General features: G+C 39.8%; 1 protein-coding gene across 1 annotated transcript in view; it reads left to right on the top strand.

Moving 5' to 3' along the window:
• The window catches only part of LOC132008161 (DNA helicase MCM8), a 47204-nt gene extending 42019 nt beyond the window's left edge, over positions 1-5185 (top strand). The window contains exons 18-19 of the mRNA XM_059386575.1: positions 1665-1854; positions 4884-5185. Of these exons, the coding sequence (XP_059242558.1) occupies positions 1665-1854; positions 4884-4976 (283 nt within the window). The 3' untranslated portion in view covers positions 4977-5185. The remainder of the gene's footprint in view (positions 1-1664; positions 1855-4883) is intronic.
• The last annotated feature ends 12139 nt before the right edge of the window (positions 5186-17324 follow it).

Below are 17324 nucleotides of genomic sequence, written 5' to 3'. Positions count from 1 at the left end.
CCCTAGTTCTCTCTTCTCTTTGGTGAGGAGGAAACTGAGAGATTGGACCTGTTGTTGGCAGATGTGTGCCTTCTTCCATGAGGTTAGGTATCCCCAGTTTGACAGGAGCTGTGGAGGGCCTTTGTGCCTTTTGTGCAGTCTTCTTTTGTGTCACTGGCAAGGAGGAGGTCATCCACATACTGGAGGAGTGTGCATGGATTTGGGACCACTGTAGGGGGACAGCTACCTCATTGATGGCCCGCAGGACCAGGTCCTCACCTGACAAGTCTCTTTTGAGTCTGGCAGGAACAGCAGAGCGGGGCCAGTCCAAGGTGACCAGGTGGGAGACTACCAAAGATTAGGCAGGGTGCGCTTTCTCCGTTACAACCCCTTGTTCTGTCACTGCCACACCATTGCCCCCAAACTTGTGGCAACAATGGGCCAGTGCGGTTGGGTTTCCCAGTGAGGGAACCAAATGTTACAGAACACGGACTGGATCCTGGCCAAAAAATCAAGTGAAACTCAGAGACCTTGGAGGATCAGAGCTTTATTTTACACCGGCAAGCTCAGAGGAGAGTAATCTCACAAGGTCTTAACCCCAAGCACAAACAAAGGGGTTATTTTGTACACTTTCACTTCCGTATCTGTGCCACTTTTGTGGCTGTGGCCAGTGGGGCTAGGGGAAGACCTGGAATGCCCCTGGGGCCGGGACTGGGACTCCTTTGCTAGATTGGTTGGTCACCTCAGAACAGAGATTTTATCAGTTCATTATATTTATTTACATTAATTAAATTACATGTATTATTTATTACAGTCTTATTTGGAAGATTCATTCCTATTTGTACAGCTTTTTCTTTCATGTGGGCTCTTAATTGTTCAGGGATCAAAATGAAGCTATGTTTTTAGAAACCCTGTAAATTCATTGCTGTAAGCTCCTTGAGGGCAGGAATTATAACTGTTTCATTCACCACTACAGATCTACTGCCTAGCAGGTGACGAATTTGTATTTAATTAGCCAATTCTGGATTTAAATAACATTTTTTTGCCGTATGCCATGTCAGTTCCATTGTACAGGCAGGGAATCAGCCACAGAACTGGATTACGGATGATGGCTAAATGTATCTCTGGTGTTTTCAGACTTCTGGCTAAAATCTACTATACAGTACATATGTCTTTCTTTGATGATACTGTGAAAATAAGAGGAAGCAGCAGAGAACTAGTGGATCCTTTCATTTCTGTCGTGACTGCAAGTCTGCAGAACCCTTCTAGTTCATTCCCATGGTATTTTTAAACATCTTTCATTTGTCAGATGCTTCCCTAGGAACTGGGAACATATCTTTATCCTCTAGAGCCTAAATTTAATATGTTTAGAATTTCTTTTTTTCATGAATCAAAAAGAATGTTCCAGGTATTTATATCACAGTTTATCAACTTTGTATTCTTAAGCTTTTCTCTTCTCAAATGTACAAGTTTCTTAAAAGTGGTAACTATGTCTAAAAATGTCTTTATCTCCACATAGTTCAAACCATAGTGAATTTCATGGTGGCCATTCAGTCAGTACATGTTTAAATTTTTGCTACATGAGCCTCATGGTTATGTACACATTTTTCTTCTTATAACCTGAGACAAAAAATTTTGTAGCCATGCCACATTGTGTAACTTTGTTTTTCTCTCCTTTCACTAAGTATGCTAGGAACTTATTCTGATGAATTTGGAAACCTAGATTTTGAGCGATCTCAGCACGGTTCTGGAATGAGCAACAGGTCAACAGCAAAAAGATTTATTTCTGCTCTCAACAACATTGCTGAAAGAACTTACAATAACTTATTTCAGTTTCAACAACTTCGGCAGATTGCCAAAGAACTAAACATTCAGGTATGATAAACCAAATGCTTAATACATCTTTTTTATGACAATCTCATGAGGTCTTTAATAAGTATAGAGCTTTTAAATTTCAAAAGATTTGGGGGCGGGGTGCCTGGGTGGCTGAGTGGGTTAAGCCGCTGCCTTCGGCTCAGGTCATGATCTCAGAGTCCTGGGATCGAGTCCCGCATCGGGCTCTCTGCTCAGTGGAGAGCCTGCTTCCCTCTCTCTCTCTCTCTCTCTCTGCCTGCCTCTCTATCTACTTGTGATTTCTCTCTGTCAAATAAATAAATAAAATCTTAAAAAAAAAAAAAAAAAGACTTGGGGGCGCCTGAGCTTTTAAATTTCAAAAGATTTGGTGGCTCAGTGGGTATGCCTCTGCCTTCAGTTCAGGTCATGGTCTCAGGGTCCTGGGATTAAGCTCCGCATCAGGCTCTCTGCTCGGCAGGGAGCCTCCTTCCTCCTCTCTCTGCCTGCCTCTGCCTATTTGTGATCTCTCTCTGTGAAATAAATAAATAGAATCTTTTAAAAAAAATGTTTTCAAAGGATTTGGATGACTATGGAAAACAGTACAAAATTACCCCCCAAAATTAGAAATAGAATTATGCTATGATCCAACAATCACACTACTGTGCACTTATCCAAAAAATACAAAAACACTAATTGAGAGTGATATATGCACCCCTATATTTATTACAGCATTATTTACAGTAGCCAAATTATGGAAGCAACCTAAGTGTCCATCTATAGATGAATGGATAAAGAAGAAACAGTATGTGTGTATACACACACACACACACACACACACACACACACACACACACCGGAATACTACTCAGCCATTAAAAAGATGACATTTGCCATGTGCAACATGGATGGAGCTAGACAGTATAATGCTAAGTGAAATAAGTCAGAGAAAGACAAATACCATATGATTTCACTCATGTGGATTTAAGAAACAAACAAAAAAAGAGAAGGAAAGACAAACCAAAAACAGACTCCTAACTATAAAGAACAGATGGTTACCAGAGGGGAGGTAGGGGGAGGGGATGGGTAAAATAGGTGAAGGGGATTAAAAGTACATGTTACTAGGTATACCTGGCTGGCTCAGTTAATGGAGGATGCAACTCTTGATCTCAGGGTTGCAAGTTCAAGCCCCACACTTAGGTGTAGAGATTACCTAAAAATAAAAATCTTTAGGAGCACCTGGGTGGCTCAGTCAGTTAAGCATGTGACTCTTGATTTGGCACAGGCCATGGTCTCAGGGTGTTCAGACTGAGCCCCAAGTTTAGCTCTGCACTCAGCAGGAAGTCTGCTTAAGATTCTGTCTCCTTGGGGCACCTGGGTGGCTCAGTGGGTTGAGCCGCTGCCTTCGGCTCAGGTCATGATCTCGGGCTCCTGGGATCGAGTCCCGCATTGGGCTCTCTGCTCAGCGGGGAGCCTGCTTCCTCCTCTCTCTCTCTGCCTGCCTCTCTGCCTACTTGTGATCTCTCTCTGTCAAATAAATAAATAAAATCTTTAAAAAAAAAAAAAAAAAAAAGATTCTGTCTCCTGGGGCACCTAGGTGGCTCAGTCGTTAAGTGTCTGCCTTCAGCTCAGGTCGCGATCCCAGAGTTCTGGGATCGAGTTCCACATTGGGCTCCCTGCTCCCCTGGAAGCCTGTTTCTCCCTCTCCCACTTCCCCTGTTTGCATTCCCTCTCTCACTGTCTCTCTCTCTCTTCTCTGTCAAATAAATAAATAAAATCTTTAAAAAAAAAAAAATGATTGTCTCCCCCTTTCCCTCTGGCCCTCCCACTCCCGTATGTGCTCAATTACAGGTGCATTCTCTCTCTCAAATAAATAAGTAAATCTTTAGAAAAAAATAAAAATAAATCCTTTTTTTAAAGTACACTTATTATGAGAGGACTAAATAATATGTGGAATTGCTGAATCACTCTACTGTACCCCTGAAATGAATATAACACTATTAACTATTTCTGGAATTAAAATTTAAAAAATTAAATGGAGATTGAAAAAAATAATATTTGGATGAAAAGAATGGAATAGGATTTTTTGGAGAATTTCAAAATATAAGCTTATTTTCTTTATTTAAGCTATGAAATGAGCTGCTCAGAGCTTTTTAAAAAAGTTATCTAAAACACACACTTACCTCTTTTTCAGTATCTTGACAATTGGGAGAAATATGGCTCACTTTCCATATTTCTCTGACCGTCCCAGGTGGGCAAGTCATCTTAACATCTTTGTTTTTGTTTGTTTGTTTTTGTTATTTATTTGACAGAGATCACAAGTAGGCAGAGAGGCAGGCAGAGAAAGAGGTGGAGGCAGGCTCTCTGCTGAGCAGAGAGCCCGATGCGGGGCTCGATCCCAGGACCCTGGGATCATGACCTGAGCTGAAGGCAGAGGCTTAACCCACTGAGCCACCCAGGCGCCCCCATCTTAACATCTTTGAATCTCAGTTTCCTCATTTGTTAAATAGACATATTCCACCTGCTCTATGTACTTAAAAGTTTTAGTGAAAATGGATATAAGCACACAAAAGTTTACACAGAAAATTGCCCACTTGATTTCAGAATTGAAACTAGTCTAATTTTTGTTTTGAAGCTAATCTAAAACAAAAATAAAAAATACTCTGGGGGTGCCTGGGTGGCTCAGTCAGCTAAGCATCTGCCTCTGCTCAGGTCATGATCCCAGGGTCCTGGGATCGAGTCCTGTATTGGGCTCCCTGCTCAGTGGGCAGCCTGCTTAACCCTCTCTCTCTGTCTCTCCCCCAGCTTGTGCTATCTCTCAAAAAAATAAATAAAATCTTAAAAATACTTTGGATCCTGGTGTTTTTATTTTTTATTGGCTTAGCTAATTAATTAGAATAGAATCTCATAATAGAATTGAAAGCTCATATGTAAGCAGTTTTCTCTGAGGAAATAAAAATAAATTTATTTGCCCAAGAAACTTGAGATTTGTATATATCTGTTTGAGAGATTCGTTTTATAAATCATATTTTTGCATATTACTTAATAGGCTGTTTTTTTATATTTTATTCCAGGTTGCTGATTTTGAAAATTTTATTGGATCACTAAATGACCAAGGTTACCTCTTAAAAAAAGGCCCAAAGGTTTACCAGCTTCAAACTATGTAAAAGGACTACCAAACCAGCACCTCCAGGGATTATTAGCATTTTAAAACCATCTCAGTAATAAAGAATATGTTAAAAAAAAATACCGTTCTCTAGAAAATGACATGCTAAAAGTAATAGGAAAAGAGTGTTAATTTAAAAAGTAACAAAGTCAGGTGCTTATTTTTTACAGCTTTTCTGAAAGATTAAAAATAAATTATTATATTTTTAAATGATATGTAGTTTTATTTTTGACCTCTTTTATTCTTAGAAATATTTCATAGTTGTTTTTTTTTTTATATTAAGTGTTCCATCTGGGTAAGTATTTGCAAAGTTACATCTTAAAGTTTAAATAGTTCTGACATACAAATACTGAATATCTTTCAGAAATAAATTGAAACCAACTTTCCAAAACAAATTGGAAATATTTTATTTGACATATTTAACTTAACATCTTAGCTACTGAAAAAAATTTTAAATGATATGTTCTATTACCCAAGTTAAATATGTACCTGTTTTAAGTCAGTAGCTGTACAACGCTTATATTAAAAAACCAAGCAACCTCATTAACTTACTTACTACACAGAAAGTGAAAATGCTATTCTAAACCCTTCTGCATGCACACAATTTCCCATTTCGTTCGAATTTAGTTATAAGTCATGATCTTATGTTAAATCTACATTTAGCCTCAACATTATTACGACTATCGAATATTTCTTTTCCTTTCTTGTACCAGACTTGTTTTCCTTAGAGTTAATAATTAGTTTTTCAACCATTTAGCTTTCTCTGTATCTACCACTAATTTGGCCCAGAGGCTCCACTGCAAGTCTATGTCTCCTCTTAGTACATGTAAACAAGAGGCGCCTGGGTGTTTCAGTGGGGTAAAGCCTCTGCCTTCAGCTCAGGTCATGATCCTGGGGTCCTGGGATCAAGCCCCACATTGGGCTCTCTGCTCAGCAGGGAGCCTGCTTCTTCCTCTCTCTCTGCCTGCCTCTCTGCCTACTTACCATCTCTGTCAAATAAATAAGATCTTTTTAAAAAAAAAAAAGAAGAAAAAAAGATGCAAACAAATCAAATAGTCTATTTTAATTTCTTGGGGACATTTCTCCTGGTTCTAGCATTTTCCAGTCTGAACTATATAACTGTCATTTTGGGACTTCTCATTTTCTGTCTCATTTCCTAACTTTTATGTCTTTTTCTTTTGGTAGAACCCATCTTCTAGTAGCTCCCTGAGAACAGTTCATTAGGCAAACTCTACCCTTCCCTCTGGATTGATAGTTTGGGCATAAAATTTTAGTTTGTAAAACTAAAAATAGGTGTTGCTCTATTATTTCTAGTTTTCAGTGTTCCTGTTTAGAAATGTAAGGCCATTAATTGTTTTTATTCTTGCCAGGTGATCTTTTTTACCTTGAGAAGGTACTGGGGTCTTCCCTTTTCCCAGGTATCCTGAAATTTTACTATGTTTCATAGCTATCCTGGTAGTTGCTTATGCCAAAAATATTGGTGTTATCTTTACTCTTTTTTTCCTCTTACCCTTGTATTAGTCCATCAAAAAATTCACTCAGCACTTTTAATTACTTCTAGTTCCATTATTCTGGACCAAACCACATCTCTCATCTCACCTTGTAAGGACAAAGTCTTTGCTTCATTCTGTAACCGCTGCCCCAACAGGTAAAAGAGATTCTGATACATACACCATGAAGTCAATACACATATATGGGTGATTATATCTCTTATAAATGAGGACACAGAACTTAACCAAAGTAGGTAAGCAACTTGATTTAAGAATATGAAAATTTTCAAGAGAATACAAGAGGTTTCTAGCAAGAGATGGAGGCATTCTCCCCTTTCTCTCCTGTGAAGTTGCTCACAACAAAAAGGAAACTGAAAAATAAAAATATATAGTCCATCTTCTGTGAACTAGAAGACAACTAATCCCCAAACCCCAACACACTAGGAAAAGCTGCCAAAAGCTATCAGGATGACCCAGACAGCCTTCCAAGGGGAAGAGGCTGAGATGGTGCCTGGTGGTGAATACTGTAGAAGAAACCCAACAAAGCATATTTCTTAAAATGTACTTTACACACCTTTTGGGGTTAAAAAAAAAAAAAAAACAAAACCGTTTTCAGTAGTGTGGATATGGCATATAGGTTGGCAGCAGCAGCTTCTCAGGATCTTGCTGGAGTACAGAAATTGATGAAGAGCTTGCTGGAGTACAGAAATTGATGAAGAGCGGTTGTAGTACATAGCCTATGCTATGTTCTAGAATATATAGTATATATAGCCATATAAATATACACATTGTATTGTTCAAAGAAGAAGAAAGTAAATACTGTTTAAAAAGTCAAAGGTGAGAACTATGATAGGGAGAAAGTTATAGGGGAAAAAATAATAAATTATCAGAAGAATCTCTGGTTTTCTTCCATCTTGTATTGTTTATTTTGTTTCAGTTAATCACAAGGCCAAACTGGCAGCCAAAATTGTTTACATCTCTGTGATCGCAGCTTTTGCAACTAACAGCCTCCAACCACAAACCCCAACACTTGAGTTTCACTTCCTCCCCAGTAAAGGACATCCCCACCTAAAAACTTCCCACAACTATAGCAATAAAGGGCTAGGGTTCCCCTCACTCTTGTCTCCTGACCAACCTGGGTGCTTCCCCATGTGGCCCTTTGTGACATGGTATGCCCCCTTCTCTTAGTAAATGTAATTAATGCTTTCCAAAAGTGGTTGTCTCTTGTCTGTCAACTCATACCTGATTAAAACAAATCTCAGGTACAAATTTTAGAACAAAAGCAGCAAAAAACATTACATCATGAAATTTTTTTTCTTTTTAAGATTTTATTTATTTGACAGATCACAAGTAGTCAGAGAGGCAGGCAGAGAGAGGAAGGGAAGCAGGCTCCCCGCTGAACAGAGAGCCCGATGTGATGCGGGCTTCAATCCCAGGACCCTGGGATCATGACCTGAGCTGAAGGCAGAGGCTTTAAACCCACTGCCACCCAGGCGCCCCTCATGAAAAGTATTTAAAATAAGAGCCTAACATAATCATGATGTTAACTTAAACCTAAGTATGTCACATTAATAAATACAAATAGACTCATCTATTGAAACAAAAAGATTTTCAGATGGGTTCACAAACTGTTGTAAGCAAGATAAACCTAAATAAATGTCATGTATTATCTGCAAGCTAACTCTAATCCTGGGAAACTCAGAATACCATTGTAGATAAGGGGAGTGGTGGAGCTATGGGGAGTAGCTACTGAACAGAACAACACCTTTCACATCTTACCCCATGTTCACACTCTCACCTTGATTCCCACTTCTCCCCTGTTCCTCACTCAGTCTGCTTGTCATGATGGTCTCTGCTGGTTCTAGAACATCCTGGGCACATTTCCTATCTGAGGGCTTTTGCACATGCTGTTGCTACCATCCAATATGCTTTCCACCAGAGAGCCACATGGCTCATCCTCCCAGCTCATCAGGGTCAAATGTTACCTTAGTGGTGCCATCTTTCCTAGACACTGTTTAAAACTGCACTCTGCCCCCTCCCCCACCAACCCTACCTTCCTTCCTGTAACAATCAATACAATCTAATACACTATGTGGTTTATTCTTTTTTTTTTTTTTTAATGTTTCTTTAGTCTGGCTAGGATGTAAGCTCCAAAGGGATAGGAATTTTTTACTATTATCATCACTGTTAAGTCTCCGGTCTCTATAGCAGATACCCCAAAGCATCTGGCCTTACGGAACATTGGAATGGACCATGAAGATTCAGTTACGGTACCAGCTAGGTGACAATACCTTGCAAGTTTGGGGTACCATCCTATGTGAACTTCTTCAAGCTAGTGCCCACTTTATGGTTCTGTTTCTCCCACAGCCAGAAGACACGGGCCTAGGAACCAAGGTACAAATTTTAGAACAGTTTTACTGTTACTTCTAATGACCATTCATAAAGTTTTTGTTTTGCATCCTCAAAAAATTGGGCTTTCCTAGCTAGAGGTTTTACTATCTGAAGGAGGAATACGTCTGTCAGAGGACACAGCAATGGGCCCACTGAACTGGAAGTTGAGACAGAAGTAGAAAAGAGAGGATTAATGGGTTTACCTGAGAATGAGGGGGAAACTGAGTCACTCCTCTAAATGGGGCATGGGGGACATTTCTGAATCTCAGAATCTTCTGGGGAAGCTCCTACTATATTCACATCCACCAATAAGGGATGATGGAAGGCTACAGGTAAGATCTCTGTAGGCTCAAACTCCTCAGGAATGAAGCTTTGTGTCACTCCACAAGGTAAAGAATTCAGAGCAGCTGAGATGCTGACTGAGCAAAAAGGGAGTAAGGAATGGGAATGGAGGAAGATAGTTCTAAACATTAACAACAACCTCATGGCCTTCATGACTAGTTGGGGAGAGCTCTGTACTGTACATTAACCAATTTACCTTCCCCTCTTATTTTTCTCTAGTGTTTTAAATGGATTGGTGATAATTTACTCATTTTTTTAATTTTAAAGATTTTATTTATTTATTTGACAGAGAGAAATCACAAGTAGATGGAGAGGCAGGCAGAGAGAGAGAGGGAAGCAGGCTCTCCGCTGAGCAGAGAGCCCGATGCGGGACTCGATCCCAGGACCCTGAGATCATGACCTGAGCTGAAGGCAGCGGCTTAACCCACTGAGCCACCCAGGCGCCCTGGATTGGTGATAATTAATTTGACAATTTAGTCCTAAGGATAGAGGTTATCAAGATGAGAATGCAGCCGAAACAGAAGAGGAACGTGTACCACATAGTCAGTGATGGGCCTGTGTGAATAACTCTCCTTTTATAAAGGAGTGAAAAAGAGTTCTTGCATTAATGTATTATAGTTGTTATTGTTATACAGAAGGTTATGAATGGGTAGAATTTTGTATATGCATATTGCCGAGCCAAAGAAATGAAGGTCGTGAATACAGCGATTTGATATCCAACCTTCATTCCTACCTCCTGGTAGGCTTTCCTATCACACAGAGACTAGGAAGCAAAGAAACTTGACATTTCCACACTCCTTTTGCAGCTAGCGTTCTGAGTGAGAGCTGGCTTGCACTGATGAGACGTCCTGTGTGGGATTTGGAAGGTGGAAGCAGGAGAGAGCCATCTTCCTCCAACATGGCATATGCAGTCGAGACATTTAATTTCTCTGCACCAGAATCCTAGCAGTAGTTGCGAAGCAGCTGTGGGGTGATGGCAGCAGTCCCCACTCTCCACCTTCCTCACTGTCATGGGGTTAGTGGCTCCTGCAGCAAGCCAGACCTTCAACCTTTTCCTGGGAGTCAGCTCTGGAGACCCAGCACAGAGTGCCCACGCCTCCACCCTTCCAACAATATGACAAGCACCCAATTCCACTGTGCAATCCTCCTTCCTGTGGCTACCGTCGTTTCTGTTTCCAGCAACTAAGCCCTCACGGATTCATCCTTATCCAAAGCATTCCACCAAGATCATTACACAATACTTATGGTTAGAAGGCAATATTAATTCACACAAACTGCATACTGGCTTTATTTATTTACTTATTTATTTATTTGATAGACAGAGAGAGATCACAAGTAGGCAGAGAGGCAGGCAGAGAGAGGGGGGAAGCAGGCTCCCTGCTGAGCAGAGAGCCCGATGTGGGGCTTGATCCCAGGACCGAGATCATGACCCAAGCCGAAGGCCGAGGCCTAAACCACTGAGCCACCCAGGCGCCCCCTGGCTTTATTTAAAGTTATGGAGGTAACCATCAGAACTAAAAACAGACAAGATGTATTAAGTTTGCTCTAGGAAGTCGGCCTGGGGATGGAAAGGTAGAGTGTACCTATTTGATTTCCATCATCAGCTTTTCTCCATGGTGGAATTAGTTACCATGTGTAGATACAGCTTCGATCATCCTCAGGTTCTAGTCCCCAGAACCTATGACTATGTTGGCTTACATGGCAAAGGAAAATTAAGGTTGCTAGTTAGCTGACCCTAAAATTGGGAGACAGGCCTGATATAATCAGACGTAACCTTGAAAGTGTCAGAGGGAGGCAAAATGACAGCGTCAGAGAGAGGAAGACTGCAGGAAAGACACAACAGATGCAACACGTTGGCTTTTCCGACAGAGGGCGGAGGCATCAGACAAGGAATGTGGGTGGGCTCTGGAATCTGGAAAAGGCAAGGAAACAACCCCCTAGAGAGGATCACAGCCCTGTCAGTGCCTTGACGTTTAAAGCCCAGGGAGACCCGCATCACACTCTGACCTACAGAGCTCTAAGGTCATAAATTTGTGTGAAGGCACTAAGCGTGTGGCAATGTATTGCAAGTAGCAACAGGACACTAATACATTTTGTACGTGGTATTCTAACAGTAGCGGCCAAAATGTAGTCATGACGCTGAAATCCTGCTAGAGAAAAAAAAAAAAAGGCAAGTCATGTCATTCTGTTGTCTCCTGCTCTCTGAATGTTGAATAATTGCTCAGTGAAAAAAAATCTCAGCTAAAATTTCAGTTGTGGAAGTTTTTAACATTTTTTTTTTAAATATTTTATTTATTTATTTGACAGAGAGCGATTACAAGCAGGAAGAGAGGAAGGCAGAGAGAGAGAGGGGGAAGCAGGCTCCCTGCTGAGCAGAGAGCCCAATGCGGGGCTTGACCCCAGGACCCTAAGATCATGACCCGAGCTGAAGGTTCAACCCACTGAGCCACCCAGGCTTTTTAAATATTTTGTTATTGACACCTCCCCTATGATACCATGAGATGCCGCTTTCCCACCTCCCCACCCCCCCGCCCTTTGGCTGTAGTTCTGTGCCATCAGAGGTTACCTAAACAGCAGGAAGACTAGAGGTTCTTGAAAGGGCAGTTCTCAGAGAAAGGTCACATGCCTTCACCAAGGCCAAGAATAAAAAGGGAGAATTTCTGGGTTGCTAAATTTTGTTTTGTTGTTTTTAAGATTTTATTTATTTGACAGAAACAGAGACAGCAAGAGAGGGAACACGACAGGGGGGAGTAGGAGAGGAGAAGCAGGCTTCCCAGCCAAGCAGGAAGCCTAATGTGGGGCTTGATCCCAGAACCTCGGCAGATGCTTAACGACTGAGCCACCCAGGTGCCCCTCTGGGTTGCTAAATCAATGGCTCTAAAAGAAAAGCTGAGGTGACAGCCCTGTGTTTTCTCCACCTAATATATGAGATTAGGGGCTGCAGAGACCAAGCACAAGACCTGACTCCTGGGAACACGGCAAACAGTTCATAAGACCACCTGAACTCTGAGCTCAGAGGATCGAGTGAGCACTGCCTAGTGGTTCTTACCTTAGGGTTGGTGAGTGGGTCTCCTGGGTGACAGGAATCCTTTAAATTTTACACAAAATTTGTGTTGCAGATGTTTTATAGCTTTTACCAGATTCTATAGGAGATCTGGAAAACATTCCTTGGAAGACATTTTTTTTTTTTTTTTACCTTTTAGGGGCTGGAGTCTAGATAGTGTGCAATCATGTAAGTTTGCACTTACATGATTGTGTAATCATCTATTTACACAGATGACTCTGTGTAAGACGTGTGCAGGTTACCTAGAATCTAGGACATGACTGGTATACAACAGTTTTCTAAGTATTTGTGGGAAAAGGGAAAGAATACATTTAGGCTAATTTGCCTCCTGGGAAATGGGATTGGAATTGAAAAGAACAGAAGAGAGGGTTGGCTTTAGTACCAGAAAATCCATCCCAAACTCTGGTTGACATCTGCACAAGTTGACCTTACTTTGGTAATATCTAGTTTTACTGGGTAAAATATGCATTTTAATAAGAAAGCAGTGATCTCTTCCAAAAGAGATCTAGCCCTGTACTTTGTTCATAATGTCCGAAGGGGCCTAGTCTAACTGCAATTTTGCCAAGAAACACAACTATTTTTAACGCTATCAGTACTGAGCTGCCCAGCTCTGTCCCCTCTTATCCTATGTATCAGCCTGTGCACCAGAAATAAGGTTATTAAATAACCTGATTTAACCAGGAAAAAAATTAATGCTGAGTTACACGGAGACATGGTTTATAAAAATATGAATAATAACTCTGCTCAATTCTTAAGGACTATGAAGTATGTGCAGAAAATTAATAGCTAAAGAATACGTACCATATTCAGAAACACTTTTTTTAAGATTTTATTTATTTATATGAGAGAGAGAGACGCGCACACACACAGAGTGCAGGAGTGGGTGGGGAGGGGCAAAGGGAGAGGGGGAAGCAGACTGCCCACTGAGCAGGGAGCCCAGTGTGAGCTCGATCCCAGGACCCTGAGATCATTACCTGAGCTAAAGGCAGATGCTTAACTGGCTGAGCCACCCAAGTGCCCCCCAAAACACAAAACACTTGAAAAATTCTATTTGCATTCCATTTTCAGTAATTACATGAACTCCTTTATTTGTTCTTATGCAATCTCTACACCCAACGTGGGGCTTGAGCTCAAGACCCCAAAATAAAGAGTCACTTGCTCCACCAACTGAGCCAGCCAGGTGTCCCTACATGGACCCCTTTAAAATGAACCAAAATGCTTAGGATTCTGTGGAGGAAAAAAAAAATTACCTTGTGCTCATATCTGAAGGCTTTTCTCAGAAGAAAATCACTGAAGGAGTCCACAGCATTGGTTTAATTTTTTTTTTTTTTGGTGGTTTATGAGGGTGATTTCTTACCTTCCAAAATTCAGCCACTTGCCCTGAAATAGAAAGGATAGATAAAAACATTAAAACAGGGTACCCTAAGCAACAAAAAGGACAACAAGATTCTTAAATTCTTGACAGGAAGGAGGACTAGAATGGAAAGTAAAGCAAGTCATACACTAAATAATGTTAAAAATCCCTTTGTTATTTTTAAACTATTGCAAAGGGAAGAGGGTAAATATATTGAAACCAACCTTTTTTACTTCCTCGTTTGTAGATAATGCCTGTCTTTGTGAGCATTTTTATTTCTTTTAGAGGTTCCTACAAGAATGGACTGCCTAAAAGCTCTTAGGTAAAGCCTTGATAGATTTAGTAACAGCAGTACTTTTGCAGGAAGGAATAACGAAAAATTAGCACTAGAAGTTGACAAAAAATACTTTAGTTCACTCTTTTCAAAAAAGATTTTATTTATTTGACAGAGAGAGGGAAAGCACAAGTAGGCAGAGCAGCAGGCAGAGGGAGAAGCAGGCTCTCCGTTGATCCCAGGACTCTGGGATCATGACTGGAGCTGAGGCAGCCACTTAACTGACTGAGCCACCCAGGTGCCCCTAGTTTAGATCTCTTAATAAATTAAAGGGTGAGCTAAATTACAGAGTTTTGTTGGAGTTAATCTCTGCAAGTCTTGAGGAGGTTGGCCCTACAATGAATTCCCTCTCTTGTGTTTTGATTCTAAATCAAATCATTTTATTCCTTTCTATTTAAGGCTGTTGGTATATTTATTACAATGATTGAAACCTGTGCCTTACTAGTTACTAGATACTGGCTTTTTTGTCAATACTTAATGGCTCACTCCTACAAGACTTAACTTGATTCCTAGAGAAACAATTTCAATTTTCTGGTTTAACTTCCAATCATTATTATTTATATTTATATAAGATCCATTTGCAAAGCTACTTCTTTGCATTATCACTATTTTCTTCTGGTCCCAAGAAACAGAAAGTGGCTCAAGTTTAGTGTGTCCCAGACTAAAAAAATTATTATAAATAACAAACCTATGCCTCATCATATGTCTGATATAAGGGGAAGGCAAACATATTTCTAGTTTCTCAATTTATCAATAGAAAATATTAACAGATTTGGAATAGAGTCTTTTTTTTTTTTTTTTTTCAAAAGCCTCAGATGCGTTGATAGTTAGCACAGCCAGACCTTTAGTGCTTTGCAACTTACCAAGGAAAGCATAAATGTGGCAAGATACTACTACTCTCTAAGGGCGGGATTTTTATTTTTACAACTTCCTCTGCAAAGGATCAATTAAAGGATAAGGGCCAAACACAGTATCGCTGTGATTGCACTATAGATATTAGTGGCTGTTAAAAGCATTTATGTTTTCATAGAACTAAAGTACACTGTCAACTTGGCTAATTATCCAAGGTTATTTATTTAGTCCTTTTTCTTTTCATATTCTTTGTTTCTCTTAATGTTAGCACTTGCATGATTGACTAGAGAAGTTGGGATAAGATACCTGACCAGAATATTTTCGCTCTTTAAAAAAAATAATTCTAATAACAAGAGTAGAGAGATAAAAATTTGAAATTAATTTCAAGCATGAGGACTAGGGTTTACATGTGGATTTTTTTAAAGGTTTTATTTATTTATTTATTTGAGAGAGAGAGTGAGCAAGAGGGGGGGAGAAGCAGAGGGAGAAGTAGACACCCCGCTGAGCATGGAGCCTGCCAAATAGGCAGGGTTTGATCCCAGGACCCTGAGATCATGACCTGAGTGGAAGGCAGACGCTTAACTGACTGAGCCACCCAGACACCCCTACATATGGACTCTTATTTGGATTTATGTTACAGACTTCTCTAATTATTTTTTCCCAATTTTGGGGAAAATTTCAGTGACAGAGATTCCCAATCCCCTCAGACATGTAAGCTGCCCACCTATTTAATCTTACTGGATAGAAATGAACAATTACAGGGCGCCTGGGTGGCTCAGTGGGTTAAGCCGCTGCCTTCGGCTCAGGTCATGATCTCAGGGTCCTGGGATCGAGTCCCGCATCGGGCTCTCTGCTCAGCAGGGAGCCTGCTTCCTTCTCTCTCTCTGCCTGCCTCTCAGTGTACTTGTAATTTCTCTCTGTCAAATAAATAAATAAAATCTTAAAAAAAAAAAAAAAAAAAAAGAAATGAACAATTACAGATTTAAATGAACTTACTATAAAACAAATACTAACTGTAGAATTTTAAGGTTTCCTTTGCCCTCCTCCAAACTATGTTATGAAATATGTTACACTCTTTATTTACTTTATGTACCTACTATCTTATACCTGAAATTGTTTTCCGGGGTTTCTGCATTTTCTACATCCTTCATCCCAGATTAACCTGTTAACTTATTGACACCTGTCATGTTCTAGAAAATGAAATCAGAGACTAATATTTGGATATTCTCCTGTCTTAAAATGTTAGGGAAATGCAATGCTAGAAGCACTGTTACTCATATTATTTATTTTTCAAAGATTTTTAAATAATCTCTATACCCAATATGGGGCTCAAACTCATAGCTCCAAAATCAAGAGTCGTACGCTCCACTGACCAAGCCAGCCAAGCACTCCTACTTTTTAGTCCTATGTATTAGCCTGTCATTGTCCTTTAGGCCAAAATGCCAGACCCTTTGCTGTCCTACTTTATATTTCACAGTACTATCAGTAGTTCATAGTAAAGTTGGCTTAATATCTATGTATTTTATATATATAATATATAGGTATTAAATTCTTCTAGTTTTATCTGAACTGTAATTGATATACATCATTGTATACACTTAACATGATCCGAAACAAGTATATATTGGAAAATGATTACCACGATAAAAGACCACATAGTGCCAACTATTACAGGCAGACGCAGCATAGAGAAGAAAACTTCCAAGAAACAGTGAGAAACTGTCTTAAATTAGGAAGAAGTGGAAAGAACGAATAGAGGCAATTTAGTGAGTGAAAAGCAAAGGAGAGATTGAAATACTGCCCATTCTCACTTCACAGGATTATCCAATGTCTATGAGAATTGTAGGTATTTGATTCCAATGTTTTTTTTAAATTTTTTTATTTATGGTTTTAAAAAAATTTTTCACATTGCTAGATCAGAAAGTTTAACTTTTCTCACAATGTCAGTATTTCAATATGCACATAAGACATTAAAGATTTCTTTTGATAAATACTCAGATCTACGATGATTTTCAAATTCAGGTGGTCTTTTCCTTTCCTAACTACCTGAATTAAGAGTTCAAGATCAACTTTAAAGTGGGTCTGTCACCACAGACAGGGCTGGGGTGGGGGGTGGGGGCGAAACAGTGCGGAGGCAGCAAGACCCATTCAAATCCAATTTGACACAGAAGTCAATTAAGAAAACAGTTCTGCAACATTGCAATATTAATGCAAAATATGTCAGCAATTAATATAATTGCAACATTAATAATTAATGTATAATAATATTGATCAATGATGAGCTCATTCTTATTTTGGATATTCCTCTAATAAGCAAGTTTCTTAACCTCTCTCATCCTAAATTTCCTATTTTGGAGTTGCTGGAAGGACTAAACGGGAGAATGCACTAGAACCTAGCTGTAAATAAACACTTTCCTGGTAAACTGTCATTTTCTAATACCCACATTTTTGGCGTATTAAACGCTCAGAAGAGGGAAAAAGGCAGGGAGCTTGTATTAATGACTTCTGTACCAGACGCTTTA

Source organism: Mustela nigripes, unplaced genomic scaffold (genome assembly GCF_022355385.1).
Source record: "Mustela nigripes isolate SB6536 unplaced genomic scaffold, MUSNIG.SB6536 HiC_scaffold_75, whole genome shotgun sequence".
Classification (NCBI taxonomy): Eukaryota; Metazoa; Chordata; class Mammalia; order Carnivora; family Mustelidae; genus Mustela; species Mustela nigripes.
The sequence above is the reverse complement of the archived record's forward strand: the minus strand, read 5'-3'. Positions and strand labels throughout refer to the sequence as shown.